The 26,656-nt window shown below is 43.4% G+C and overlaps 1 protein-coding gene across 2 annotated transcripts in view; it reads right to left on the reverse strand.

The window, feature by feature from the left end:
- Positions 1 to 24,563, reverse strand: part of lpgat1 (lysophosphatidylglycerol acyltransferase 1) — a 132,768-nt gene extending 108,205 nt beyond the window's left edge. Inside the window, exons 1-2 of one of the 2 annotated variants that reach the window (XM_078229831.1) lie at positions 23,652 to 24,563; positions 21,464 to 21,724 (exon numbers count right to left, since the gene is read on the reverse strand). In XM_078229831.1, coding sequence (XP_078085957.1) covers positions 21,464 to 21,701 — 238 coding nt within the window. In that variant the 5' untranslated portion in view covers positions 21,702 to 21,724; positions 23,652 to 24,563. The remainder of the gene's footprint in view (positions 1 to 21,463; positions 21,725 to 23,651) is intronic. The other variant, XM_078229832.1, reaches the window with a different exon arrangement.
- Positions 24,564 to 26,656: the final 2,093 nt, after the last annotated feature.

The following is a 26,656-nucleotide window of genomic DNA, read 5'->3' on the forward strand; positions in this document are numbered from 1 at the left end:
TCTACATGGTTCACCGCTCAATGCTTTAATTTTAAAATCCTTATACTGATTTTCAAATCCTGCCAATGTCTCGCTCTGTAGCCTCTCAAGTCCTAGAAGCCTTCGAGATAAATGCACTCTTCCAATACTGGCTTCTTGTGCATTCTGAATTTTAATTGCTGTAACGTTGACCACTCTGCTTTCAGCTGACTTGGCCCAGTGCTCTGGAATTCCCTCCCTAAACCTCTCTTCAAGATACTCCTTAGAACTTAACTCTTTGATCAAGCTTTTGGTCATCTGTCCCTATATGTCCTTTGTGGTTTGATAGCTATAAAATTATTTTTAAATCACTCATGTTAAGTGCCTTGGAAAATCTTTCTACATTAAATGCATAGAAAGTTGCGATTAAAATTAAAGGTTTCACTTTAACGGAGGTCTACAATAGAACAGTAAATGACCTTCCCTCCATCAAAGGTCAGAAGTAAGGATGTTCACTGATGATTGCACAATGTTCAGCACCGTTCATGACTCCTCAGATACTGAAGCAGTCCTTGTTCAAATATAGCAAGACCTAGATAAGTGGCAAGTAACATCTGTGCCACAAGTGCCAGGCAATGATCATCTCCAACAAGAATGAATCTAACCATTGCACCTTGACATTCAATCCCCCAACATCATCCTGGGGGTTACCACTGGCCAGAAACTGAACTGGACTAGCCATATAAATACTGTGGCCACAAGCGCAGGGCAGAAGCTAGAAATCCTGCAAGTATCTCATCTTCTGACTCCCCAAAACCTGTTCATCATCTACAAGGCACAAGTCAGGGGTGTGATGGAATACTCTCCACTTGCCTGGATGAGTGCAGTGCAATGCAAAAAATACTCAAGAAGCTTGAAACAAATCAGGACAAAGCAGCCCTTCATTGACACCTCATCCACAAACATTCACTCCCCCCATTACTGATGCACAGTGGCAGCATATGTACCATCTACAAGATGCATTGCAGGAACTCACCCAAAGCTCCTCAGACAGGACGTTCCAAACCCACAACTCCGGCCACCTAGAGGGACAAGGGCAGGCAACACCGCCACCCATCGGTTCCGCTCTAAACATCACACCATCCTTTCTTGGAAATATATCGCTGTTCAGACGTTGGGTCAAAATCCAAGAACTCCCTCCCAACAGCACTGTGGGTGTACCTACATCACATGTACTGCAACCATTCAAGAGGGCAACTCACCACCACCATCTTCGCAAGGGCAATTAGGGATGGACAATAAATGCTGACCTAGCCAGTGATGTCCACACCCCCATAAATTAATTTTATGATAATTTGTTAGAAAGAGATATCTGAAACTGCTAATACAAGGAGTCTTAACACAGCAGTTTAATCCTACTGACCTTTACTGCATTGCACACAAGTACATTATTCAACCTAAGTTATTGCATAGTGTTTTTATCTTAAAGATAAAGATTAGAAAATGCAATATGTCCTTGTAGCAAGTCAGCTCCATGCATCCATTACAAGTGCCTCACCTTTGTTTTCATTTGTGTAGAGTGCAGGTCCTAAATATAATTCTTGAAAGGCCTGCTGCCATTGTGCATCTCACATTACAGACAGTGGCCAGTGTTGGAATGTTTATCTAGCAGGCATTTGGAAAAGGAAAGCATGTAACCCAAGCTGGACACTATGGCAGATTAGAAAATCAATCCTCATCAGAGAAGCAAAGTTTAGTTTTACAGTGAAGCTCGTGTAACTGTCTGGCTAGACCCAAGAAATACATAAAATGATAAAGGGTCCTGCAATTAGTACTAGAGATATATCAAAACTTCTAAAGTGCATTAAAAATATGGCAAAACATAGAATCATAGAAACCCTACAGTGCAGAAGGAGGCCATTCGGCCCATCGAGTCTGCACCGACCACAATCCCACCCAGGCCCTACCCCCACATATTTACCCGCTAATCCCTCTAACCTACGCATCTCAGGACTCTAAGGGGCAATTTTTCTTTAACCTGGCCAATCAACCTAACCCGCACATCTTTGGACTGTGGGAGGAAACCGGAGCACCCGGAGGAAACCCACGCAGACACGAGGAGAATGTGCAAACTCCACACAGACAGTGACCCGAGCCAGGAATCGAACCCGGGACCCTGGAGCTGTGAAGCAGCAGTGCTAACCACTGTGCTACCGTGCCGCCCTTATCCCATACTAGCACAGCCCAAACCAATAGGTGCAAATTAATGTAACTTTTTTTCTCCCTTTTAATTTGAAGGTCATCTCATTGTTCCAAGCTCTCAGGTTATTGCTGTAGACTGGTTTAAAAAATAGTTAAGGGAATACACTGATCAGATATTGAGGAACAAAAACCAGAATGCAGCACCACCAGAAGTTATATTTTGAGAATTTTTAAGAAAGAAACTTTTAAAAGAAATTTTAAAAGAACGTAAACTTCAACCCCACAAAGTAAAACACGTGCACACTCTGAATCCTCAAGTGTTTCCAATGCTCCTTTTCACGACATTAGGAACAGTTGTAGGGCATTCAGCCCTTTGAATCTGCCCCACAATGATCATAGTTGATCGGGTTGTGGTCTCAACCCCACTTTCCTGTCTGCCGCCCCATAACCCTTGATTTCCATGTCTATCAAAAACCTAACTCAACCTTAAGTAAATCCAATGAGCTAGCCTCCACTGCTTTCGAGGGAAAAAGATTTCCACATATTAATGACCCTCATCTCCATGTTAAAAGGGAAACCTCTTATTCTTAAACAGAGTGCTAGTAGCACTCAAGAGGAAATATCTTACTGATTTCCACCCTATCAAGTCTCTTCAAAATCTTATATGTTTCAATAACAATGTTGTATCCTTCTAAATTTCAATGGGTATAGGCCCAATCAATTCAACCTTTCAAAATAAGATAGTCATACCCTGAATGGGTTGAAGGGCCTAAGTAGGTTTTGTGCCCAAGTTCTGCAATAATATGCAGAACTAAATTGGATTGTATAATGAAATTTAATGCTATATCCGTCATGGGTACCCCATGCATTTTCCTTCAACCTATATGCAAAAAGTTCCAATGCACCTTCCAATTTCTTTATTGCGATCATTAATATTGCTCATAGTTGGCTGATAATAGTAACAGTGTTGTTAATGGATATATTTAGTTCATATCAATACTCTACTGCAAAAACTACAGTTAATCCAAGATGCTTTGTGTATAACACTCAATTTATTCCTGCTGTGCTTTTGGCAGTTAAAATAGTCAAACTATGAGCATTACAGATGTCTAAAATATGGCTTTACTAAGATCCTAGTGACAACAGAATATTACTGGTCAGCAAGGACAGTTGGTGAAATAACTAAGTTAGAAGAGTTCACAGTGTCAAGAATCTAAAGAGTAAAAACACACATGAAGTACTAGACAAGGTCATAACCAGAAATAAGAACAAAACAGATGTCACTGAGGAACCAAGGTCATTACGTAACCACAGAATGAAAGCTGTCCAACTGGATATCTTTCTTTTATTTCCCAAAGGCATTAAAAATTACAGTTCTGCCACAGCTACCAGCTGCATTTTGGTAACTACGTTAGCTGAGTTCAGTGTCCAAGCTTGAAGATTGTAAGTTTCACTGTAGTACTTTCAAAAAAAATCTAGGTTGGCATTCCAGTTAGTTTAGATATTGTCAATCAGATGAGATGTTCCAACTGTTCGCCTAGACCTGGCTTGTCAAACCTTTTTGCACATCAGCATATTTTTCTTCTGAGACCATAAGAAACAGGAACAGGAGCAGGCCATTCGGCTCCTCAAGCCTGCTCCGCCATTCAATAGAATCATGGATGATTCGACTTTCCTCACGTCCACTTTCCTGCCCTGTCCCTGTAATCCTTGATTCCTTTACTGATCAAAAATCTCAAGGGCCGATGAGCAAATATCAGAAAGATAAGTTTTAGCAAAACAATAAACTGAATTTAAAGCGTAAAGCAATGTTGTAGCAATAAATTGTTGAGTTAAAGAGTAAGCAATAAAAATGACCAGAATGTTGGAGAATCAGTGTACGTGGGTGGGAGTATGTTGGTGAGAGGGAGCGTGAAAACAGACTCAGCGCAAGGCAGACTCTCGCTCACCATCACCCACTCACTCCCGCACACAAAGCCATTGCAAGAGTTCAATCCACAATTTCAAGAATACCATGCAGGAAGACAGAAACAGCAACATTTCCTCTTTCCATGATACCAATTTTATGATTGTAACTTAGCAGCGAGTAGTTTCATCACCCAAAGAGACCAGATTTGTTCTTCCTGCAGTTAGCTTTCAGGTGTGAAACAAAAACACACCCCCTATCTATTTTTATTGACAGCCAAGTCCATTTGTGAGTCAATAATCAGTGCAAGAACATGGAGCTAGATTTATAAAAGCATCATTAGGACTGACTATTGATAAAATACATGACTAAATTCTTAAATGCACGTTCTGGAATCTTTGGGAGATCATGGGAGAGGCAATTTCAATTTAATCGGAGAGGATCCAATTTGCTCTAGGTTGTTTGGCAAGAGAGGCCTAATTTGTCCTCAAATTGGGAAGGAGACCCAAGCAGTCTTTAGCGGAGGTGGGAAAGAAAGAAGAGCCTGGTTTGTCTTCAGTGAGGGGAGGGGAATTGAGTGATTTTTTTGTTGCGAGGCGAGTTTGGTAGTTGGGTCCTGTTTGTTTGTACTGCAGGGCTCGGTGTTAAGAGTGCCAAGTTTACCTGGCACCCTGGGTTTTGCTTAAAGAGCAGGGACATAAAGATATCAATTTGGATGCACACATTTCCAATCTGACAATTCCAACTATTCTCATTCAATACATTATTCCAGTACTGGTGTTCTGTGGTGATTCCTGCTCTCCTGGACTAGTGATGGTCCAGAGTGCAGATTAATTTTACTGCTGGCCATTATATCCACACTATACCGTGCACTATTGTTGGTGTGTTTTGATGGATTCTGGAATGCCGCATTCATTATGTTTTTTAACAAAGGAATACATGAGGGTTGCTAATGGTACAGTTTGGGTCTGTCACTTAATGTTGGATACAGTGACATTGTAATCAGTCAGATAACATTATTCAATACAAAATGTATATTTATAGTAATGATAAACTTTTCTTCACATGCCAAAAATCCTTCCAATGTCAAAAATGACAAACATGTTTCTCCCATCTTGAACCTCCAAATTAATGACTTCTGAATCACAGCCCCTCATTAAGATAATGGTACCCTGCCACAAAATTAATGACCATGCCCCCTCTATTCCCCCCACCCCACCAAACATCATTCCAACTGATTTAAGAGTCACTGATGCCTCAATATGGAGCATAAGAGGCTTGCGCACTGCATAACACTGGTCTGGACCAGTTGAGCCGAATGGCCTATTTCTATATTGTACATTATGTGATGGTAATTCTATGTAATTGTGCCCATAACACAGCTCTAGATTCCTTTACAATAACCCAAAATAATGGACATTAAAATTATACTTCTCATAGCTAACATTAGGGGTCAGACATTCACATGATTTACAAGTGGTAACTTTACCGTGAAATAAACCAAATAAACACATGCTGCAAACAGCCTCATGAGATGGAACTGAATGTTTTGACCCACTGATTGTTTTTGGATGGGGATTCTCCTTGTAAGCCATAGAATTTGGAACTAATGACAGAAATCAGCCCATCATTAAAAGGCAGTCCCAAACTAAACTTCAATTTCACTTTGCTCTGTGGTGTATAAAGCCCCCAGTTTGGGTTTGATGTTTGCCGCAGCCTACAATAGCAGCTAGTAGTAACAAACCTTAACCAAATGCATGCTGTAGCCAGCATACAATAGACAATCACTGAAAAAAATGTTACCACACCTACTGTTTGAAAGCACAGTTTTAAAAAAACTGAACAAGGTGGGTAATAATGAAAGTTATGCTAGAATAACGGAAGAATAAAAATACCTGTTTTTAAATGATAAAGCTGCCAGGTTGCAAAATGGATTGAGATGAACATAAAAATAAAATATAGGAAGTTAAAAATTTGACAGCAGACAAAATAGAAAGATGAGGTTAGGATGGCAGGGAAAATTAATAGAAGTGTCAAACATATTTTTACACAGCAAGCAGCTAAACAGAAAAACCGAGATGCCAGAAAAACAATGATGCCGAGTGACAGAGAATACATTAAATTAGTTATAGTTTCTGTCTTCACCATGATTAGGACCGACATGCAGACACGGGGAGAATGTGCAGACTCCGCACAGACAGTAATGCAAGCCAGGAGTTGAAACCGGGTTCCTCTGAGGCAGCAGTGCTAACTACTGTGCCGCCCCGTATATTAGAAGATAGGCTGTAAAAGACACTAATCAAATATCTAAATAAGTAAGGGAAGTAAATCAGGAATCAGTATGGAACTATAGGAGCTAAAACCAGAAAAGCGTGTCATATTCTCCACAGGTGCTGCCAGACGCGAGTATTTCCAGCAGTTTTTATTTCAGATTTCCAACATTTACAATATTTCTTTTTTATTTAATGGAATTATCAAAGGGTGGTCTTGCTGAATTTATGAGCGCTCTCCGGGACCTGTTGACAATAGGCTGAGAGTGTCCACAAGTTCCACTTTAACTCTTAGTACCAGTAGTCTCTTCTATCACAATCAGACTTTCACCATGATTAGGACCAAAGAAATAATACTATTCCAAGTTCATAAAACTTGAATATTGTATTACATCTGAAAATGTTTTGGTGTTATTTGGAATTTTCCTCAACATCTTTTTAAAATATATTCTTGGTTCATAAACTAGTAGGTGCTCTGCAAACAGCCAAGAACTTACAGGTTTAATTCCATTACTTTCTGCACTCGAGGTCAGTAAAAGGTTTACCATTAAGCAAACAGGAAGTGCACATATTGCACTTCAAAAGACATCATGGCAAATTGCCAACTAGCACTCCCACAGCAAAGCCATGGAAACAGAGTAGAGTGCTGCCCCCAGCAGTAAGTTACTGTGCAAGAATAAAATATGAGAAATCCTGAAAAGGTTAAATTGTAGCAAATCTGCAACAAGCTACACCCAGTGTTTGCAATTAACCACTTACCAACTTTTATTGTAATTATTCATGATTCAGAATTTAGTAACAATTCTATATTGCCACCTATTCCAGTAATAAAATATTTTGGGTGAGCAGTAATATAGGATCATGTTCAGCATCAAACATTGCACCGAGCTGGCAGATATCAACATCTGTTCAAACAATAAAGAGAATACTGGCTCAGATAATTAAATACATAAATGATTTGGTATGAACAGGGACCATTTCTACATTAATGTATATTGTCAATATATTTCAAACAGTAATTGTCAATTTTTTTTTTAATTAAGCAGTTTTCAGCCTTGTTCACTCAAATACATGAATTCTGCCCTCTCATTTCAGAATTGTATTTTCTCACCTTATACATAGATCTTGGGCACATGCCAGAACCTAATGGCCTACGAAATGGTCACTAGAAAGTTGTCAAGTGACTCACGGCAACTTGCCTTCCCTTTGGAAACTTGCCTCACATCATCAATAGCTTGCATTTATGCAATGCATCCACAGCATAAAACAAGGAGGGAATCAAATGCATGGGAACATCATTTCTAAGTTTCCTACCAAATCACACACCAACCTGACAAAATGCATTTTCACAGGATCAAAATCCTGGAACTCCCTGCTAACAGCATTGTGGATGTACCTACTCTACACAAACTGCACCAGTCCATGAAGGTACTCACCACCACCTTCTCAAGGGTAATAAATTTTGGCTTTGCAGGTACACCCGTACCTCATAAATGAGTAAAAATTGTATTTTAAATTGCAGGCACTGGAGAATTGAAAACCAGTGTAAGTCAACAAAGGCAGGGCTAACTTGTGAACAGGATTAGAAATAGGCAGAACTTTTCAATAAGCTGAAGTACAAAGGATGTGAACATGGGAGACCAGTTTGAAGAACATTAGTATTAGAACAAAGAACAAAGAACAGTACAGCACAGGAAACAGGCCCTTCGGCCCTCCAAGCCTGTGCCGCTCCTTGGTCCAACTAGACCAATCGTTTGTATCCCTCCATTCCCAGGCTGCTCATGTGACTATCCAGGTAAGTCTTAAACGATGTCAACGTGCCTGCCTCCACCACCCTACTTGGCAGCGCATTCCAGGCCCCCACCACCCTCTGTGTAAAAAACATCCCTCTAATATCCGAGTTATACTTCCCCCCTCTCACCTTGAGCCCATGACCCCTCGTGAACGTCACTTCTGATCTGGGAAAAAGCTTCCCACCGTTCACCTTATCTATCCCCTTCATAATCTTGTACACCTCTATTAGATCTCCCCTCATTCTCTGTCTTTCCAGGGAGAACAACCCCAGTTTACCCAATCTCTCCTCATAGCTAAGACCCTCCATACCAGGCAACATCCTGGTAAACCTTCTCTGCACTCTAACGCCTCCACGTCCTTCTGGTAGTGCGGCGACCAGAACTGGACGCAGTACTCCAAATGTGGCCTAACCAGCGTTCTATACAGCTGCATCATCAGACTCCAGCTTTTATACTCTATACCCCGTCCTATAAAGGCAAGCATACCATATGCCTTCTTCTCCACCTGTGTTGCCACCTTCAAGGATTTGTGGACTTGCACACCTAGGTCCCTCTGTGTTTCTATACCCCTGATGACTCTGCCATTTATTGTATAACTCCTCCCTACATTATTTCTTCCAAAATGCATCACTTCACATTTATCCGGATTAAACTCCATCTGCCACCTCTCCGCCCAATTTTCCAGCCTATCTATATCCTGCTGTATTGCCCGACAATGCTCTTCACTATCCGCAAGTCCAGCCATCTTCGTGTCATCCGCAAACTTGCTGATTACACCAGTTACACCTTCTTCCAAATCATATATATATATATATCACAAATAGCAGAGGTCCCAGTACAGAGCCCTGCGGAACACCACTGGTCACAGACCTCCAGCCGGAAAAAGACCCTTCGACCACTACCCTCTGTCTCCTATGGCCAAGCCAGTTCTCCACCCATCTAGCCACTTCTCCTTGTATCCCATGAGCCTTAACCTTCTTAACCAACCTGCCATGTGGGACTTTGTCAAATGCCTTACTGAAATCCATATAGACGACATCCACGGCCCTTCCTTCATCAACCGTTTTTGTCACTTCCTCAAAAAACTCCACCAAATTTGTAAGGCACAACCTCCCTCTTACAAAACCATGCTGTCTGTCACTAATGAGATTGTTCCGTTCTAAATGCACATACATCCTGTCTCTAAGAATCCTCTCCAACAACTTCCCTACCACGGACGTCAAGCTCACCGGCCTATAATTTCCTGGGTTATCCCTGCTACCCTTCTTAAACAACGGGACCACATTCGCTATCCTCCAATCCTCAGGGACCTCACCCGTGTCCAAAGAAGCGACAAAGATTTCCGTCAGAGGCCCAGCAATTTCATCTCTCGTCTCCCTGAGCAGTCGAGGATAGATGCCATCAGGCCCTGGGGCTTTGTCAGTTTTAATGTTCCCTAAAAAACCTAACACTTCCTCTCTTGTAATGGAGATTTTCTCTAACGGGTCAACACCTCCCTCCGAGACACTCCCGGTTAACACACCCCTCTCCTTCGTGAATACCGATGCAAAGTATTCATTTAGGATCTCCCCTATTCCCTTGGGTTCTAAGCATAATTCCCCTCCTTTGTCCCCGAGAGGTCCGATTTTCTCCCTGACAATCCTTTTGTTCCTAACGTATGAATAGAATGCCTTAGGATTCTCCTTAATCCTGCCTGCCAAGAACATCTCGTGACCTCTTTTTGCCCTTCTAACTCCCCGTTTGAGTTCTTTCCTACTCTCTCTGTATTCCTCCAGAGCTCCATCTGTTTTCTGTTGCCTGGACTTAATGTACGCCTCCCTTTTCATTTTAATCAGATCCTCAATTTCCCTGGTTATCCACAGCTCTCGAATCCTACCTTTCCTATCTTTCCTTTTTACAGGCACATGCCTATCCTGCAGCCTTATCAATAGTTCCTTAAAAGACTCCCACATGCCAGACGCGGACTTACCCTCGAACATCCTCTCCCAATCAACATCCACCAATTCCTGCCTAATCCGGCTACAGTTAGCCTTCCCCCAATTTAGCACCCTGCCCGTAGGACAGCACTCATCCTTGTCCATTACTATCCTAAAGTTAACAGAGTTGTGGTCACTATTTGCCACATGTTCCCCTACCGAAACGGGGGGCACGGTAGCACAGTGGTTAGCACTGCTGCTTCACAGCTCCAGGGTCCCGGGTTCGATTCCCGGCTCGGGTCACTGTCTGTGTGGAGTTTGCACATTCTCCTCGTGTCTGCGTGGGTTTCCTCCGGGTGCTCCGGTTTCCTCCCACAGTCCAAAGATGTGCGGGTTAGGTTGATTGGCCATGCTAGAATTGCCCCTTAGTGTCATGGGATGCGTAGGTTAGAGGGATTAGTGGGTAAATATCTGGGGGTAGGGCCTGGGTGGGATTGTGGTCGGTGCAGACTCGATGGGCCGAATGGCCTCCTTCTGCACTGTAGGGTTTCTATGAAACTTTGACGACCTGACCGGGCCCATTTCCCAGAACTAGGTCCAGTATAGCCCCCTCTCTAGTCGGGCTATCTACATACTGTTCCAAAGAACCTTCCAGTACACATTTTACAAATTCCTCCCCGTCCGGACCCCCAGCTCTAAGCACTTTCCAGTCTGTGCCAGGGAAATTAAAGTCCCCCACTACAACAACCCTATTTTTTCTGCACCTATCCAGAATCTCCTGACATATCCTTTCCTCCACTTCCCGTGGGCTGTTGGGTGGTCTGTAGTACACCCCCAGCATAGTGACTGCACCCTTCCTGTTTCAGAGTTCCACCCACAGCGACTCAGTACATGACCCCTCTAAGTTGTCTACCCTCTGCACCGCGGTAATATGCTCCTTAACTAATATCGCTACTCCACCTTTTTTAGCCCCTCCTCTGTCTCGCCTAAAACACTTATACCCTGGAATATTCAGCTGCCAGTCCTGTCCTTCTTTTAACCAAGTTTCCGTCACCGCAACCACATCCAAATTCCGCATAAGCATTAAGGCCCTAAGTTCGTCTGTTTTACCCGTTACGCTCCTCGCATTGAAGCAGATGCACTCCAGACCTCCAGGCCCACTCAGGTCATCCTCCTCCAGAGTGCTCCTCTTCTTAGCTAGCTTTGCCCTGGCCCCCAGCTCAACCCCAGCCTCAGTATTTACTGACCTACTGTTTTGTTCCCCACCCCCCTGCCACACTAGTTTAAATCCTGCCAAAACACTCTAGCAAAACTCCCAGCCAGGATATTTGCTCCCTTCCAGTTAAGGTGTAACCCATCCTTTCTGTACAGTTGCCATCCTGACTTGAAGATTTCCCAGTTATCTATGAATTTAAAACCCTCCCTCTTGCACCAGTCCTTTAGCCACGCGTTCAACTGTAGAATCTCCCTGTTCCGAGCCTCACTTGCACTAGACACTGGGAGCAGTCCAGAGATTGCTACCCTGGAGGCCTTACTTTTTAGCCTAGCACCCAACTCCCTGGATTTCTCTCGTATGACCCCCCTGCTCTTCCTACCTACATCATTTTCACCAATGTGTATAATCACATCCGTTTGACTACCTTCCTTTTTAAATATGCTTCCTACCCTCTCGGAGACATCCAGTACCCCAGCACCAGGGAGGCAGACTACCATCCTGGATTCTCGTTCACTCCCACAGAACCGCCTGTCCGTGCCTCTAACCATTGCGTCCCCCATAACTATCGCTCTCCTAAACCCCTTCTTTCCCTTCCGGACCCCTGAGCCTGTCTCCGTGGAGGCGATCTGGTCCTCATGGCTTACCCCTCGAGGGTCATCCCCCTCCACAGAAACCAAAACAATATACCTATTTTGGAGGGGGACAACCACAGGGGATCCCTCCACAGACTGCTCACTCCCTTCCCTTCTCCTATCTGTTGCCCATCCCTTTCTTTTATGGGAGACTGCCACTGGGGTACTTTCTGGCACATCACCCTTCTGACTATTACCCCTCCTAACTGTGACCCACGTGTCTTCCTTCCGAGACCCTGGTGTCACTACCTGACTATAACTTTTATCTATTAATCTCTCATTTTTCCTAACTAAACTGAGTTCATCGAGCTCCAGCTCCCTTACACGATCCTTCAGGAGTTGCAGTTCCACGCATCTGGCACAGATATGGACTTCCGGGAGGCAAGTTGTCTCCAGGAACTCCCACACCGAATGCAATATACTGGCCTCCCACTCATACCAGCCATGTCCTTATTAGTTTTGGGAGATAAAACAAAAAAGGGGGTGTAACAGAAGAAAAACAAACAACCTTCCTCGCCTTCGCCGAAGCCCTGTGAGCCAAAGCCCTTACAGCTCACACTCTGCTCCCTGCTCACTCCACTGCCCGCTCCAGACGCTGCCCGCTCAAAAGTGCGGCCTGCTTTTAAACCCTCCAAAAAACCTCCCCAGGCTGCTCCTGGGCCTACTTCCTGTTTTGAAAAAAAAACCTCCGATTTTTAAGCCAAATGTAACTGAAAAATAAATAAATAAAATGCAGACACAATCTCTCTTACCCTCACCCTGCTCCTGTGGAACAATGAGGCTGAAACCTCCAAGGTAAGCCCTTTTTAAATCTTCCCCAGGCTGCTCCTGGGCCTACTTCCTGTTTTGAAAAAAAAACCTCCTTTTTAAATTAGCCCTGTTGATTAGTATTGTTGATTTTGGAGGTGGCAAATGCTTAGTGGAGCAGGTAGGTTAAAATAAGGACAAAGGTGGGCGATGTTATGAAGGTAGAAGTAAGCAGCCTTTGTGATGGGTTGATATAGTGTCAGAAACTCAGTTCAGGAGCAAGTAGCCCGCTCAAGTATCTGCTTCAGTTCGAGACAAAGACAGAAGGAGGAGGGGGGGCCAATTCTCCCAGCCCGCTGCACTCCCTGCTGGGCACCCCAGCCTCTGTACGTCTCTGAGCCTCAGATTTCTGGTGTCGTCAGCTCTACGTCGATGCAGAACTGACTTAATAATTATTTAAATTCAAATTTCAATCCCATTAGCAGACCTGGCACTGAAGTCTCCGGGCCCACTGGCCTTTCGGCCCCTGCTAGGAGTGGTTCACTCCAGCGGCGTTTACAACAATTTCCCACTAACGGGGAGCTGGCGGCCTGACCCTGGAATGAAGGAAGGCCATGAGGCACCTCAGGAGGTTGGGGGCAAGGAGGGGGTGCCGCCTGGGCATTGCCAGCCTGCCCGAGGAGTAAAGTGGCAATGCCCAAGCAGCACCTTGGCACTGCCCACTGGGCATCAGGCAGTGCCAAGCGGGGAGAAGAGAAGGGGAGATCGGTGGGGTTTGGGGTCCCGCTGCCACTCTGCAGTTGGGATCAATGACAGAATGAGGAAAGGGGCTGATCGGTCGGGGGAGGGGGGGGGGGGTGGTGGAAGGGGGAGGTGAAAGAGAGATAGAGGTAGACCAGGGCCAGCTTGGAGATGTCTGGGATACCAGCGATTGGGAAGTCAGTAGTGCGGGGCTACTGCGCATGCTCCGATCTCGGCACTGACAGATCAATGCATGCGCAGTGGTCCGCTCAGCGCTACGCTGCCAGCCTCTCCAGTGGGAATAGGGCCCACCTTCGGATTTTCAACATGAATCTCGTTGAGGCACTCCACAGTGCTCAGAGTGTGGGAGATTCATTTTGAAAATCCTGCTAAAATACCAGCGGGGAGTTACTCCAGTTTTTACGCAAATTCAGAATTTAGAATTTTTTGGCAGAATCCGGCTGAGAAATCCAAGTTGATGATGCATTGACAGTGGGAGCCAAAGACAATTGGGCTCGTCAGAAGTTGGTTGGACAATCAGTACAGAACCAGCAAAGGGATCGAGAGTGGCTGTGGGAGCGGCAGATATGGATGTTAGCAGTTTACATGGAAACACAATAGTTACAGTGCAGGATGACGATATTTGGTCCACTGTATCTGCACCAGCTCTCTGAAGGAGCATTTTGCCTTTTACTATTCTTCTGCATTTTCCCTGTAATCCTGTAGATTATTTCTCTTCAAATAATCATCTAATTCCCTTTCAAGTGTTCACTTGAATCTGCCTCCACCACACACTCAGGAGTTCAGAGCTGTACTCTAAACACTCACTGTGTGAAGAAGATTTTTCTCATATCACTTTTGTTTCTTTTGCCAATTACCTTAAATCTGTGTCCACACGTTCTCGATCCTTTCAGGAGTGAGCAGTTTCTCCCGGCCTACCCTGTCCAGACCCCTCAATTTTGAGAGCCTCTATCAAATCTCCTCTCAGTCTTCTCCAAGGAAAACAATCCCAACTTCTCCAGTCGTTCTTCATTACTGGAAGTTCTTCAAGTTCTACGAGAGCAAGGAGGTTATGTTGATCTTGTATATGGCATTAGTTAGACTTCAGTTGGAATATTGCATACAGTCCTGGGCGCTGCATTTTAGGAAGGCTGTGAAAGCATTGGAGGGAGTTCATCATCCCTGAAACCACACTCAAACCACTCCTGCACGCTCTGAAATGCAGCATCCAGAACAGTATGCAATACTCCAGCTGAAGTCTCTTCCTTGCTCTTGTACTCTATGCCCTTATTAATAAAGCCTAGGATACTGTATACTTTATTACCTAGTCTTGCAACCTGTCCTGCCACCTTCAATGACATATGCACATATACACACACACAGGTCCCCCTTATTTTATATATTCTCTCCATTTTCTTCCTACAAAATGAAACAACTCGCTTCTCCATATTGAACTTCATCTGCCACCTATCCACCCATTCCACAACTCCTTTTTAAGTTCTACCAAGTCCTCTGCATAACTTACAATGCCTCCAAGTTCTGTATCGTCTGCAAATTTTGAAATTGTTCCCTATACACTGTGGTCTAGATCATCAGTATATATTTGAAAAACAAGGGTCCCAATACCCTCCCTGGGGAACTCTACTACAAATGTTTCTCCAGCCCATAAAACATCCATCCATCAACCATTCAGCCAATTTTATATCCATGTTGCTCCTGTTCCTTTTAGTCCTTGAGCTATAACTTCTCACAAATCTGCTGTACAGCACTGTATCAAATGCTCTTTGGAAGTTCATGTACACCACATCAACAGCATTGTCCTCATGAACCCTCTGTTACTCTTCAAAAAACTTCAGCAAGTTACTTAAACACGATTTTCCCTTAAGAAATCTATGCTGACTTTCCTTAATTAACCAGCATTTGTCCACGTGACTGCTAATTCTGTCCTGAATTATAGTTTCTAAGGATTTTCCCACCACCAAAGTTAAACAGGTGGTCATAGTTGCTGGGCTTATGCTTTTTTGAACAAGGGCATAATGTTTGCAATTCTCCAGTCATCTGGCATCATCCGAGTCCAAGGAAGACTGAAAAATTATGGCCAGTGCTTCTGTAATTTCCACCCTCACTTTCCTCAGTATCCTTGGATAAATCTCATTCCGTCCCGATGCCTTGTCCATTTTAAGTACAGACAGACAGTCTATCCAATACTTAAAGTTTATTGATTAGTCACAAGTAAGGTTTACATTAGCATTGCAATGAAGATACTGGTGAAATTCCCCTAGTTGCCACATTCCAGCACCTGTTTGGGTCAATGCTCCTAACCAGCACATCTTTCAAACTACGAGGGGAAACCCGGAGCACCCACAGGAAACCCAAGCAGACATGGGAAGAACGTGCAAACTCCACACAGACAGTGACCCAAGCTGGGAATCGAACCCAGGTCCCTGGCGCTGAGAGGCAGCAGTGCTAACCACTGTGCCACATTGCCGCCTCCTTATCAATTGTAAAACTTTCTAGTGACTGAATTTCCTTTTCTTTCACTATGGCCTGTGTAGCATCATCTTCCTTGGTAAAAACAGATGCAAAGTATTCATTGATTGCCTTAGCCATGCCCCCTGCTTTCGTGTGTAAATCCAATGTTTGGTCCCGAATCAACCTTACTCCTCTTACATTTTGTATGCCTACAGAAGACTTTTCAATTTCATTTCTGAAAAGAGTGTCAAAGGGCAACATTTAAAAGAGGAGCAGACCATGGATAGGCTCCTAGGTCCCTGAAGTACTTGGAGACAATGCATACCGAGGAGAAAACAACTAGTAAAAATTATTTGGCTATACTGTACAAGGGCGGCACGGTGGCACAGTGGTTAGCACTGCTGCCTCACAGTGCCAAGGACCAGGATTTGATTCCCGGCTTGGGTCACTATGTGTGTGGAGTTTGCACATTCTCCCGTGTCTGTGTGAGTTTCCTCCGGGTGTTCCGGTTTCCTCCCACAGTCCAAAGATGTGCGGGTTAGGCGGATTGGCCATGCTAAATTGCCCCTAAGTGTCAGGGGGATTAGCTAGGGTAAATGCATGGGGTTACTGGGATAGGGCCTGGGTGGGATTGTGGTTGGTGCAGACTTGATGGGCTGAATGGCCTCCTTCTGCACTGTAGGATTCTATGAAACAAGAAAAAGTGGGAACAGACAAGCAGAGTCCCTTTGAACTGTACAACGGAGAAGGATGAGGATAGTAAGGTAACGGTGTCAGAAATAAACCATCACTGCCATAAAAAAAATTGACTTTGGATAGGGTCTTTTCAATTCTGTAGGAGGATGGCAACGGATCAGCATTCTGGTCACATCACCCGTTAAGTACCCATCTTACACCAGGCAAGCTAATAATCTTCCTGGCAAAAAAAAAATTCAACAAATCTGTACTTAAAGAATCCTGGGTACCACGGAATCAAAAGCTGCCAGAAATATAAAATTGTGCAACTCCTATACCATTAGACCTGTACATCATGGTCCTCAATGTTGAGTTGCAGGATATCTGCATCCAAGAGACAGCTAGTCTGCACCCTTGGCCAAGAGGCCATCACCGTCATCTGTATTCAAGAAACACATCTCCCATCAGATGAAGCCAGGAGGTACAAGATAGACGGTTTTGACCCAAAATGCCATGTTGCACACCCTCAGCACTACCATGCCACATTTGTCCAAGCAACCATTGCTGATTTAGTCCATCTGTTCTCTACTGAATCCTGACATCAAGGTTGGTAGTTTCCAGACAGCAAGCATCTACAAGCCCCCCCTTCCAATCCCACCACTCAGCTGTCTATAATAGCCATTATACAGACTGGAGCTTAAAAGAGGTTAATGCAAATGATGAAAAACTTGCAAACTAGACCTTACAGCATGACAGTCCAAAGATGTGCGGGTTAGGTTGATTGGCCATGCTAAAAATTGCCCTTAGTATCCTGAGATGCATAGGTTAGAGGGATTAGTGGGTAAATATGTAGGGATATGGGAGTAGGGCCTGGGTGGGATTGTGGTCGGTGCAGACTCGATGGGCCGAATGGCCTCTTTCTGTACTGTAGGGTTTCTATGACCTTCTTATTTAGGATCCAAATAGCCTGGAACTTTCTACTCTGCTAGATGTAAACGTGACTACTCTCCCAATTTGTGCTGGGTCAGCTCAGTACACAGCAATCCACTTCCTGCATCATGCCAAGTCTGGCTCAAATTTCCACATTACCTGCACAAACCATTACTGATCCATGTTTGGACTTCAACTCCAATTGTAACTAGCTCAAAAAAGCAGTGGAATTTGCAAAAAGGCAACTGGGAAGAATGAATCAAGATATTATAAAGTTACCATCATGAAATATCCTCATACAGATGACATACAGCCGATTCTGCAGAATCATCTATGAAGTAGCCTAGGACCACCAGAACCAGTCCAAGGAGATACCATCTTCTGCATATACCTTGCCTTCATACTCCAACAATATGAATCCTCCAGGTAACCCAGATGTGACAGGCCATCTGATCGAATCCCTGGAAAGTATCAGGTCAAATAGGAAGAGACAGAAATAAAGAGCCCAACTTCACTTGCTCATGTCAGCTATATTAGAGAGTCCTACATCACCTTGGAGCAGCCCAGCAACCATTAATGCCAAATCGCCCATTTGTAAATGCCAATCAGGTAATGAACCACCTCCTCCTTCACATGGGGAAAGCACCACTGGAAAAAAAAGTGAAGTCGCAAATCTGGAGCTAATGAAAATCCTTTCGTAGGCAACACCATTCCAAAACTGAATCCTTCATCACTTTGAATTTGGACAAAGTACTACAAACTATCAAGCTGGGAACTACTGCTGATTATGACAACATGCTCCCTGAATTCCTAAAGCACCATGGCCCAAGGGCCCACTCCTAGTTGGCCCAATTCTTTATAATATTCACATACAAGGGAACACTGCCAAAATCCTGGCCCATATCTAAAGTCATCAGCCTCTCAAAACCAGGCAAAGACCCAAAATGACTGGCTAATAATATCCCTGCTATCAGTTTGTTTCAAGATAGTAGAGCACTGATCCTACAATGATCAAACCAGAAGTGGAGAACATCCCAAATGCAAGATTTTCGACAAGGAACAAGCACTGATCAGGTCCTCACAGTAATCATTTTCATTGAAAATAGTTTTCAAAGAAATCTCAAAACAGAGGCATTTTGTCTTGACCTCAATGCAGCATCTGGCACATTGGTCCATTCATCAAAATAAAAAGAGTTCTCCATGCCTGGGTTACTAACACCATTGAACTGCTATTCCAGGACAAATGGGTGACAAGACGAATGCCTGGAAGGAACAGATGAATGGGCTACCCCAGAGATTTGTCTTAGCCCCAACCCTGTTCAATTTGTACATCAATGACCTGTCCCGAACCTAGTCCTGGAAGTTTATCCATGCAGATAACACCTGTTATGGCATAGACATAGTGCAACTTCCAGCTCAGGGAACAACTGAATAATAATATTGCAAAGCTGGCCAACTACTGCAATAAGAAGTCTCACAACACCAGGTTAAAGTCCAACAGGTTTATTTGGTAGCAAATACCAAATAAACCTGTTGGACTTTAACCTGGTGTTGTGAGACTTCTTACTGCATTTACCCCAGTCCAACGCCGGCATCTCCACATCACAACTACTGCAAGACATGGTGCCTAGTACTAAGCACCAATAAAACAATCTCCAGCACATTCCACCTTCACATTGTCGTTAAGAGGGAACCCTGCGTGGTCAGAGACTGAAGCACAATCCTCACCTTGTTCATCTAGGCACCACCCTGGACAGAACCCTCATGTACAGACAGCACTTCATCAAGACAGCAGAAAGAGTTAAAAACCTGTAACAACCTCCTTGATAAACTGGCTAGTACCTCATGCAGATTACAGGCCACAACCTTAAGGACCTCTGTTCCGCCATCGCATTCTTAATTGCAGAATATTGCATCCCACTATGTTACCAATCTTGCCAATATGGAACTCAACAATGCATATCATCACTAGTACTTGCTTACTCCCACCCCACATCAGGAGGATAATTGCAACAAGCAAGCTACTGGAGGTCTACTCCAACCAAAGCCTGCACTTATTCAATGAACTCCTTAACCAACTAGCCATATGCCTTCTCTCATGCCCCATATGATTAAAACTACCATGGTGAGCAGTACAGCTGAGGACCTATGGCAGGAAGAAACGTCCACCATAAACTACTTTCATTGCAGACTCTAATGTTCATCCACCAGGCTTTTCCACAGCAACAGTGGACCCTTTTAAACCATTTCCAGACTGGACAAGATTTCTGTACAGCCAGCCAACATTAATCATGAAGGTCATCCAGACTATGAGAAGCATGAGCTTCTCATACCTGTGTATAGTGAGGATAGGTAAGGCAGAGAATCAAGCATGTTTGGGTAGCACTGTTTCATATCATAAGTCGAATAATGAAATTGTCTTGCTAATTTTTTTCAATCTACAAAAAGAGTAGCACCATTTTTTTAAAGCTCTTCCAACATCTTACATCTCCATAGCATTGTTGATGTACTGCTTACCTTAGAACGCATTCTATACTAATACCATTACTGGTAGGTGTTTACCGTTGTTAACAGTTTTCCCTAACCACCCTATGTACTGCTGAGAAAAATGTTTGAATCTTCAGTTTTCTGCACATTCTACTGATTAAGTAAATTTAGCACTGTCTCCACACCCACGGGGAACTGGCTCACGTCTTCCAGTGGCTAATTTCAAAATATCAGAGCTGAAATCCTGGATTAAGCCGCTTGCCAATGGAAAGATGCATCATAGGAAATAATGAAAGAAAAAGGAGACAAAAGTATAATCACTCAGCAAAACTTCCAAGGAACAGAAATTCTTAGCAGCCACATTATGTCCAATAATTTTGTATTTTTCTCCATTCATCAGTTCTAAGCAATGGCAAACAACAACTTGGAGATTTTAGCAGAGCCAGAAGTCCAAAAATGACGGCAGTGAACAATAGTGGGCTACAGGGGATTACTGAAAGCATGGTCAAAAGAGTACATTTTAAGTAGACTTTTATACATGTGTCTATTTTTCTGCTTAAGAAAATTTTCAGTTCCAATAGAACAAAAATAAAATTTGCATTTATGTAGTGCCTTTCACAACCACTGCACATCTCAAAGCATTTTACAGCCAACAAAATACTTGTAGTCACTGCTGTAATATCGGAAATATGGCAGCCTATTTGAGCACAACAAACAAAAACACCAATGTAATTATTACCAGATCATTTTGTTTTGGGAAGTTCAGGGAGGTCTAAATATTGGCTGGACAAGGACACTGGGATAACTTCCCTGCACTTCTTCAAAATAGCGTTATGGGATCGTTTACATCCACCCAAGCAGAGAAGTGGGGCCTCAGTTTAACATCTCATCCCTCAGTACTGGCACTGGAAAGGTCAGCCTTGATATTTGTGCTCAAACCCTACAGCAGACTTGGAACCTTGTGACTCAGGGGTCAGTGTACTAACGCCCTGGGCAACAGCTGACACACTCAAATCCCAAACAGAAGTCACTGGAGGGAAACTAGTGTTACTCATCACTAAGTACTAGCAAGAATAGGTTTCCTTAATTACTCTTGGAACTTGCCTTTTTATAAAGAAAAAGACAATGAAAGTCTGTTTGCTGCAGGGACCATACATTTTTCCACAAGTTCCTCTGTTCATTCAGAAATGGGAACCATGTGCTAATTGCCCACAAGGAGGGAGGAACAAAAATAAAGACGTTATCAGATAAGACCTACGTAAATATTCTTACCGCCCGAGAGATAGCGTCAGAGCAAGTCTGAAACTGCTGGATCAGATTACCTACCAACCATCTTCACAACGGAATAGCTCTGGATCAAGTGGTTGAGAAGCAGAAAAATGAACGTATTTGTTGGTTTAGTGAGTTTGACTCCACGTTTGCACACATCCACAAATATTACCATTGTACAAATAGATTAAATTGTACTTCATTTAGCGATGCAACAATCTATAACAAGCCCTTCTCTTAAATTCTTACCTGTGTACCCTGCTGTCCAACCCCACGAAGACACCATAGCCAGCAGCCATTTGAACATTATTCCTTCCACGTGCCAGAACAGTTTACTGTTAAGTACTTTCAATGGCTGAAGAACAATGAAATACAAAACATAGGATGGAATCGCAACCAGGTTGTTGATGACCATAAAAAGAAATCGGATTGTGCCTTTCATCAATATCCAGCTGCCATGCTGTATTTCCTTTCTGTTCATTGCCATGCCTCTATCTCCTCTGCTTGGCCCTGCAGAAACAATGATAGATTTTTGTACAAAATGCAAAACAAAAATCAACAGAATCACAAAGTGTTCTGCAGTAATGACATAAAAGGGATACTCAGTTATTTATCACAGTCACCTAATTAGTACTGAGTCCTAAATAAACATTTAGATCATAGTTCAAAAATACTAGTGACAGCGAGCCAAAGGAAGTCCTATGAAGAGTATTGGTATCCATCATGTATAAAAACTGGCTGCAAGAACAATCGCTCAACTTTAAGACTCTATGACCTGGCAATGCTGGACATTAAGTAGAATTCAGCAGTTGCACAGCTTGAAATGAAGACTGAGAAATATCTAGGGGGCAAAACAGCGATTGCTCATAGGACAGTAGCTGTCAAGGTCAATGCATACAATTAAACCAAGTTCTAATCATAGCTAATAAATGTACAGCACAAAACTGAATCAAAATGGAGTTGGATGGCTTTATCACAAAAACCCATCTGAAAGTGAGGTATGTGCACAATATTCAGACATACTATGGCTGTGGTTATATTCCATGACTGGAATGGGATTTGCAGCTAGCAAATATAGCAATTTGCTGATTGCTGGAGTTATCAACGGCACACCAACTGCCAGGAGAATATTTTGTGACTACTGCAAAAACATTTGTTTTGATCACAAGTTGGAGCATTTGCTGTGTCAAAACTTTTTTTTCCACTTACAAAAAATTAGATCACCTGTGAACACTTCTTAAACTGACACTGTACTGAAGTGGATTATGCTCCACTCGGGCAAACCCAAACACACCTAGAATCTCTAACTTGAGCCACTGCAGACTGGGGCCAGCTTAGGATCTGACCGTAGTTTTGTCACTTTTACTGCACAACAGCAGAAAAGTAAGTGTACCTGTACATTTATTCTACATTATCTACAGCTAATTTAGAAAAGCAGCATCCTGCATTTGGAAAGAATACAATAGGCACACATAAACCGAGTTGCAGTCATCTGAACTACTTTCAAGTGTACTCATTATAGTCCAAAAGCCAAAACATAGTCCCAGACTAAATTTAGAACTGCAACCATAAAATCAATTCTCTGGACGCTTTGTTAGAATAATTCAGGATTATTTTGTAACTTGCAACAAATCTTCTAATTGAATGCTTGGTCATTAAATGATACTTGAAACGTGGAATATTAATCCCCTCCATTCACCAGACACTTCATTCTCGCGAAAATGATAAACCATTTCCTGTAGCTATACACCAAAGAATTGGAAGGAAGTACTTTTTCGAGCAAGGTACATTCAATTTAGCAAATGAAAGAACGATGAACAGACTCTGCTTTTAAATTATCAGATTCATACTGGCAATGACGAGAATTGAGCTATGACGGTTAATTAGAAAGTAAACGAACCTCAACATATATTTAACAGAAAGTGGCAAATGTTAACTTCCGAAAACAGCGACTTTGAAATGCAGGTACCGCTAACGTGCCTGCTATCAGTGGAGTAGGCAACTGGAGTATTGCACGCCCCAGTTACGTCACGACTTTTCATTTCAATTTCCTATAATCGGTTTAACAAAAAGAAACAAGTGTCTTTGGCTTACAGAAGACAAAACCAAAACGCAGTCCCAGACCAAATTTACAATTCCAGGCTAAATGCAGATTAGCCACATTTGGGGATCCTGGGCAATGGGATCTTGCCGACTGTATGTGTAAAGATGCACTCTCTCTGTCTGAGCCCTTGGCTGCTCATTTACTTTTGGTCACGACTGCCCAAAATAAAAGCAGTTGGGCTTGCTTTCCCTATCGGGCGGGTAATGTCTGAAAGATTTGTTCATGACTGCCCCACGCCCACGTCTTTTTTTTTGGGGGGGGGAGAAAGAGAAGCGATCGAGTAGAATTACAACTAGAATATAATTCAAACAGAAGCATTAAACACAGCCTTACCTATGTTGTTTGTGACCCAGTATCTATAAATGGAAATATCATCGAGATGAGGGGGACAGGAAGAGAACGCTGGACGGTTACTAGAGTGGCAGCTGAGAGGTCAGAGGGACTGATCGTCTGGGCAGTTACTCAAATGACGGGGATGAGCATCAAACTGCCCGAAGCCACTGGGCCAAGAAGCAGCTTGTTTCCTGACAAGAATGATAAGACACGAAAAGAATACGAAATAATCCAGTCGGTGATTAACAGCGTTCACAACATCCGCACCTGACAAGTGCTAGCCAGCCCTTCCCTTCTTCGGTGCCATGTCCATTTTGGAGACTTTAAAACCTACGATATTCACACTTTCGAGCCGACCAGCTACAGCATTAAACGTCCCCCCTCTCTCTCTCTCCTGTTTCCTTAGAGCTCTCCGGTTATTACAGAGAAAAAAAACCACAAAACAATACAAATAATCTCCTGATGGTAATCCTTCAATATTAAACGGCTTAATTCATTTTCAGTACAAACGGACAGGCAGGATCCTTTTTTTTTGTTGAGGGAGGGAGGGGGAAAGAAAACAACCCAGCTGCTATAGCTTGTCTAAAAAGAGCGAGCCCCCCTCCTCCTCGACAATGAAGAGTTGGTGAGCCCAGCCTCTCCGAGCGATTATTCACACATACTGTGGCTCTCACATGGCTCGCGGGCTGGGAGGGAGGGGGGCAGTGTGCGCTGCGGCGGGCTCCGCGCGCGCGGGGCTGGGCAAGGGGCTCGCGGGCTGCGCATTCACCGCCTGGCGTTCCAGAACCCCGGAGCCCGGCACATTCCACTACCAGAACCTTCTCCTAGTGTCTCCACTACAATCCCCGGCCTTCACGTATAAGAGGCCAATCCCATCCCCCCCCCCCCTCCACACCTACCTCCTCCCCCCATAATCCCTCCCCGCCCCCTCCTCCTCTCGCGCAATACGCAGCACGTCAGGACCACGCTCGCGATGGAACAAAGGACGGAGAACGCGGGGAGGGAAGAGGAACGGACAACAACAACTGCTAACCTCTCTCCCTGTCTATTGTCTTTATCAAATAGACATTACGCGCCAAGCTGCCGGCAGCTCTCTCTATAACCCCTCCCCCTCCCTTCATGGTAAAAGGCAGCTTGGCACAGACCCGACCCCCCATTTCCTTGGCCAAGACCCCAAAATATCGCAGCCGCTGGAAATCTGACATTAAACAGAATGTGCTGGAAACATTCAGCCGGTCCGACGGCATCCTTTTTGGGGGGTGGGGAGAAACGGGCCTAATTTTAACTGGGTGTAAGTGAACGGGTTTTAATGAGTGAAAATTCAGGCCCAGTGTTTCCTAATCGGAACTGGACCAGGTTAGAGAGGTAGAAATTTTACAGTACAGTGCGAGGCCATTCGGCTTGTCATGTCTGTTGCCCCCTCCCCCCCAGCCAGCAGAGTTAATCTATCTCGCTAAATCCCACTTTCCAGTTGTTGGCCCAATAAATTGCAGCACTACGAGTGCATATCCGAATGCTTTTTGCACGTGCTAAGTAAGGGCTTTTACATTTACTGCCCTTTCGGGCAGTGAGTTCCAAACTACCACAGGGTAATAGGGTGATTCTGATAGTGGGTCCACTATTAGATACAATATGGTACACTATGTACAGAATGGAGTCGCCTGACCTCAGGGTTGAAGGTCAGATAGCACGTGTTTGGGAAGGTTGTAACAAGGCTGCAGATGCCTTGAAGTTGTGCTTGGTGTACTGAAAATGTTAGTCGTAAAGTTAGTTTGCAGCAGCGGTTTTGGTCATCCTGCAACATAAAAAGAAGATATCCTCAACTCCCCTCTAATCATTCAAGAAATTATTTTAAATCTATTCCCTGGTTATTGACTTCTCTGCTAAGGGAAGTACATCATAATTTTATACACTTCAATTATATTTCCTCTCAGCTTTCTCCAATGAAAACAAATCTAGACTAACCAGCATTTGCTTATTCCTCACAAAAAAACTTATCTGTACTCTGAAGTTCCTCTGCACTTCTCAGTATCCTATCATTTATTGTGTCTTTTCATGCCTTGTTTGCCCTCTCAAATGGATTGAATTCCATTTGCCATTTGTCTGCCCACTTGAGCAGTCCGTTGATATCTTCCTGCAACCTGCAGCTTTCTTATTACCAACCATGGGATTTTTTTGTATCTTCAAGCCTCTGAATTATGTCACCTATACTTAAGTCTAAATGATTGACATTTATCACAAGAAGCAAATGGACCTCATACTGAATTCTGGAACAACACTCAAAGCAACCTTCCAGTCACAAAACCATCCATTTACCTTTTGTTTCCTGCTGCTGAGCAAATTTGGATCCAACTTGCCACTTTCCCTCCGACCCCACAAACTCCTACTTTTCTGATAAGTTGGCCACATGGGATCTTGGTAAAAACTTTGCTAAAATAGTGTAGTTTACATCAAATGCACTACCCTCATCCATCTTCACTGTCAAGACCTCAAAAAGTTCTGTCACATTAGTCATACACAAACTTTCCTTAACAAATCTGCACAAATTGATTAATTTGTGCCTTTCTAAATTACGAGTTATGCTGTCCCACAGAATTTTTTCCAATTATGTGGTTAGACTGACTCAGTCTATCCCTTCCTCCTTTTTTAAAAACAGTACAATGTGACCAATTCCAGCACCACACCTGTAACCAGAGAGGATTGGAAAATAATGGTGCGATCTCTGCTATTTCCTCTTTTGTTTCTCTTAAAAGCCTGAGATACATTTCATCCATGTCTGGTGATTTATCCACTTTCAAAGATGTTAATTTCCTCAATATTTTTCTCACTACATTTATACCATCCAATATTTAACAAATGTCCTCCTTAGCTGCTACGCATCATATCCCTATTTGTGAAGACACTTGCAAAGCATTCATGTACAAGTTACCTTTTAGATCTCTAATTGGCTTTACTCTTTGCTTAGTCATCCCCTTGCGCTTTATGTATTTATAACACATATATGG

This window comes from Mustelus asterias, chromosome 15 (genome assembly GCF_964213995.1).
Source record: "Mustelus asterias chromosome 15, sMusAst1.hap1.1, whole genome shotgun sequence".
In the NCBI taxonomy this organism is placed as follows: domain Eukaryota; kingdom Metazoa; phylum Chordata; class Chondrichthyes; order Carcharhiniformes; family Triakidae; genus Mustelus; species Mustelus asterias.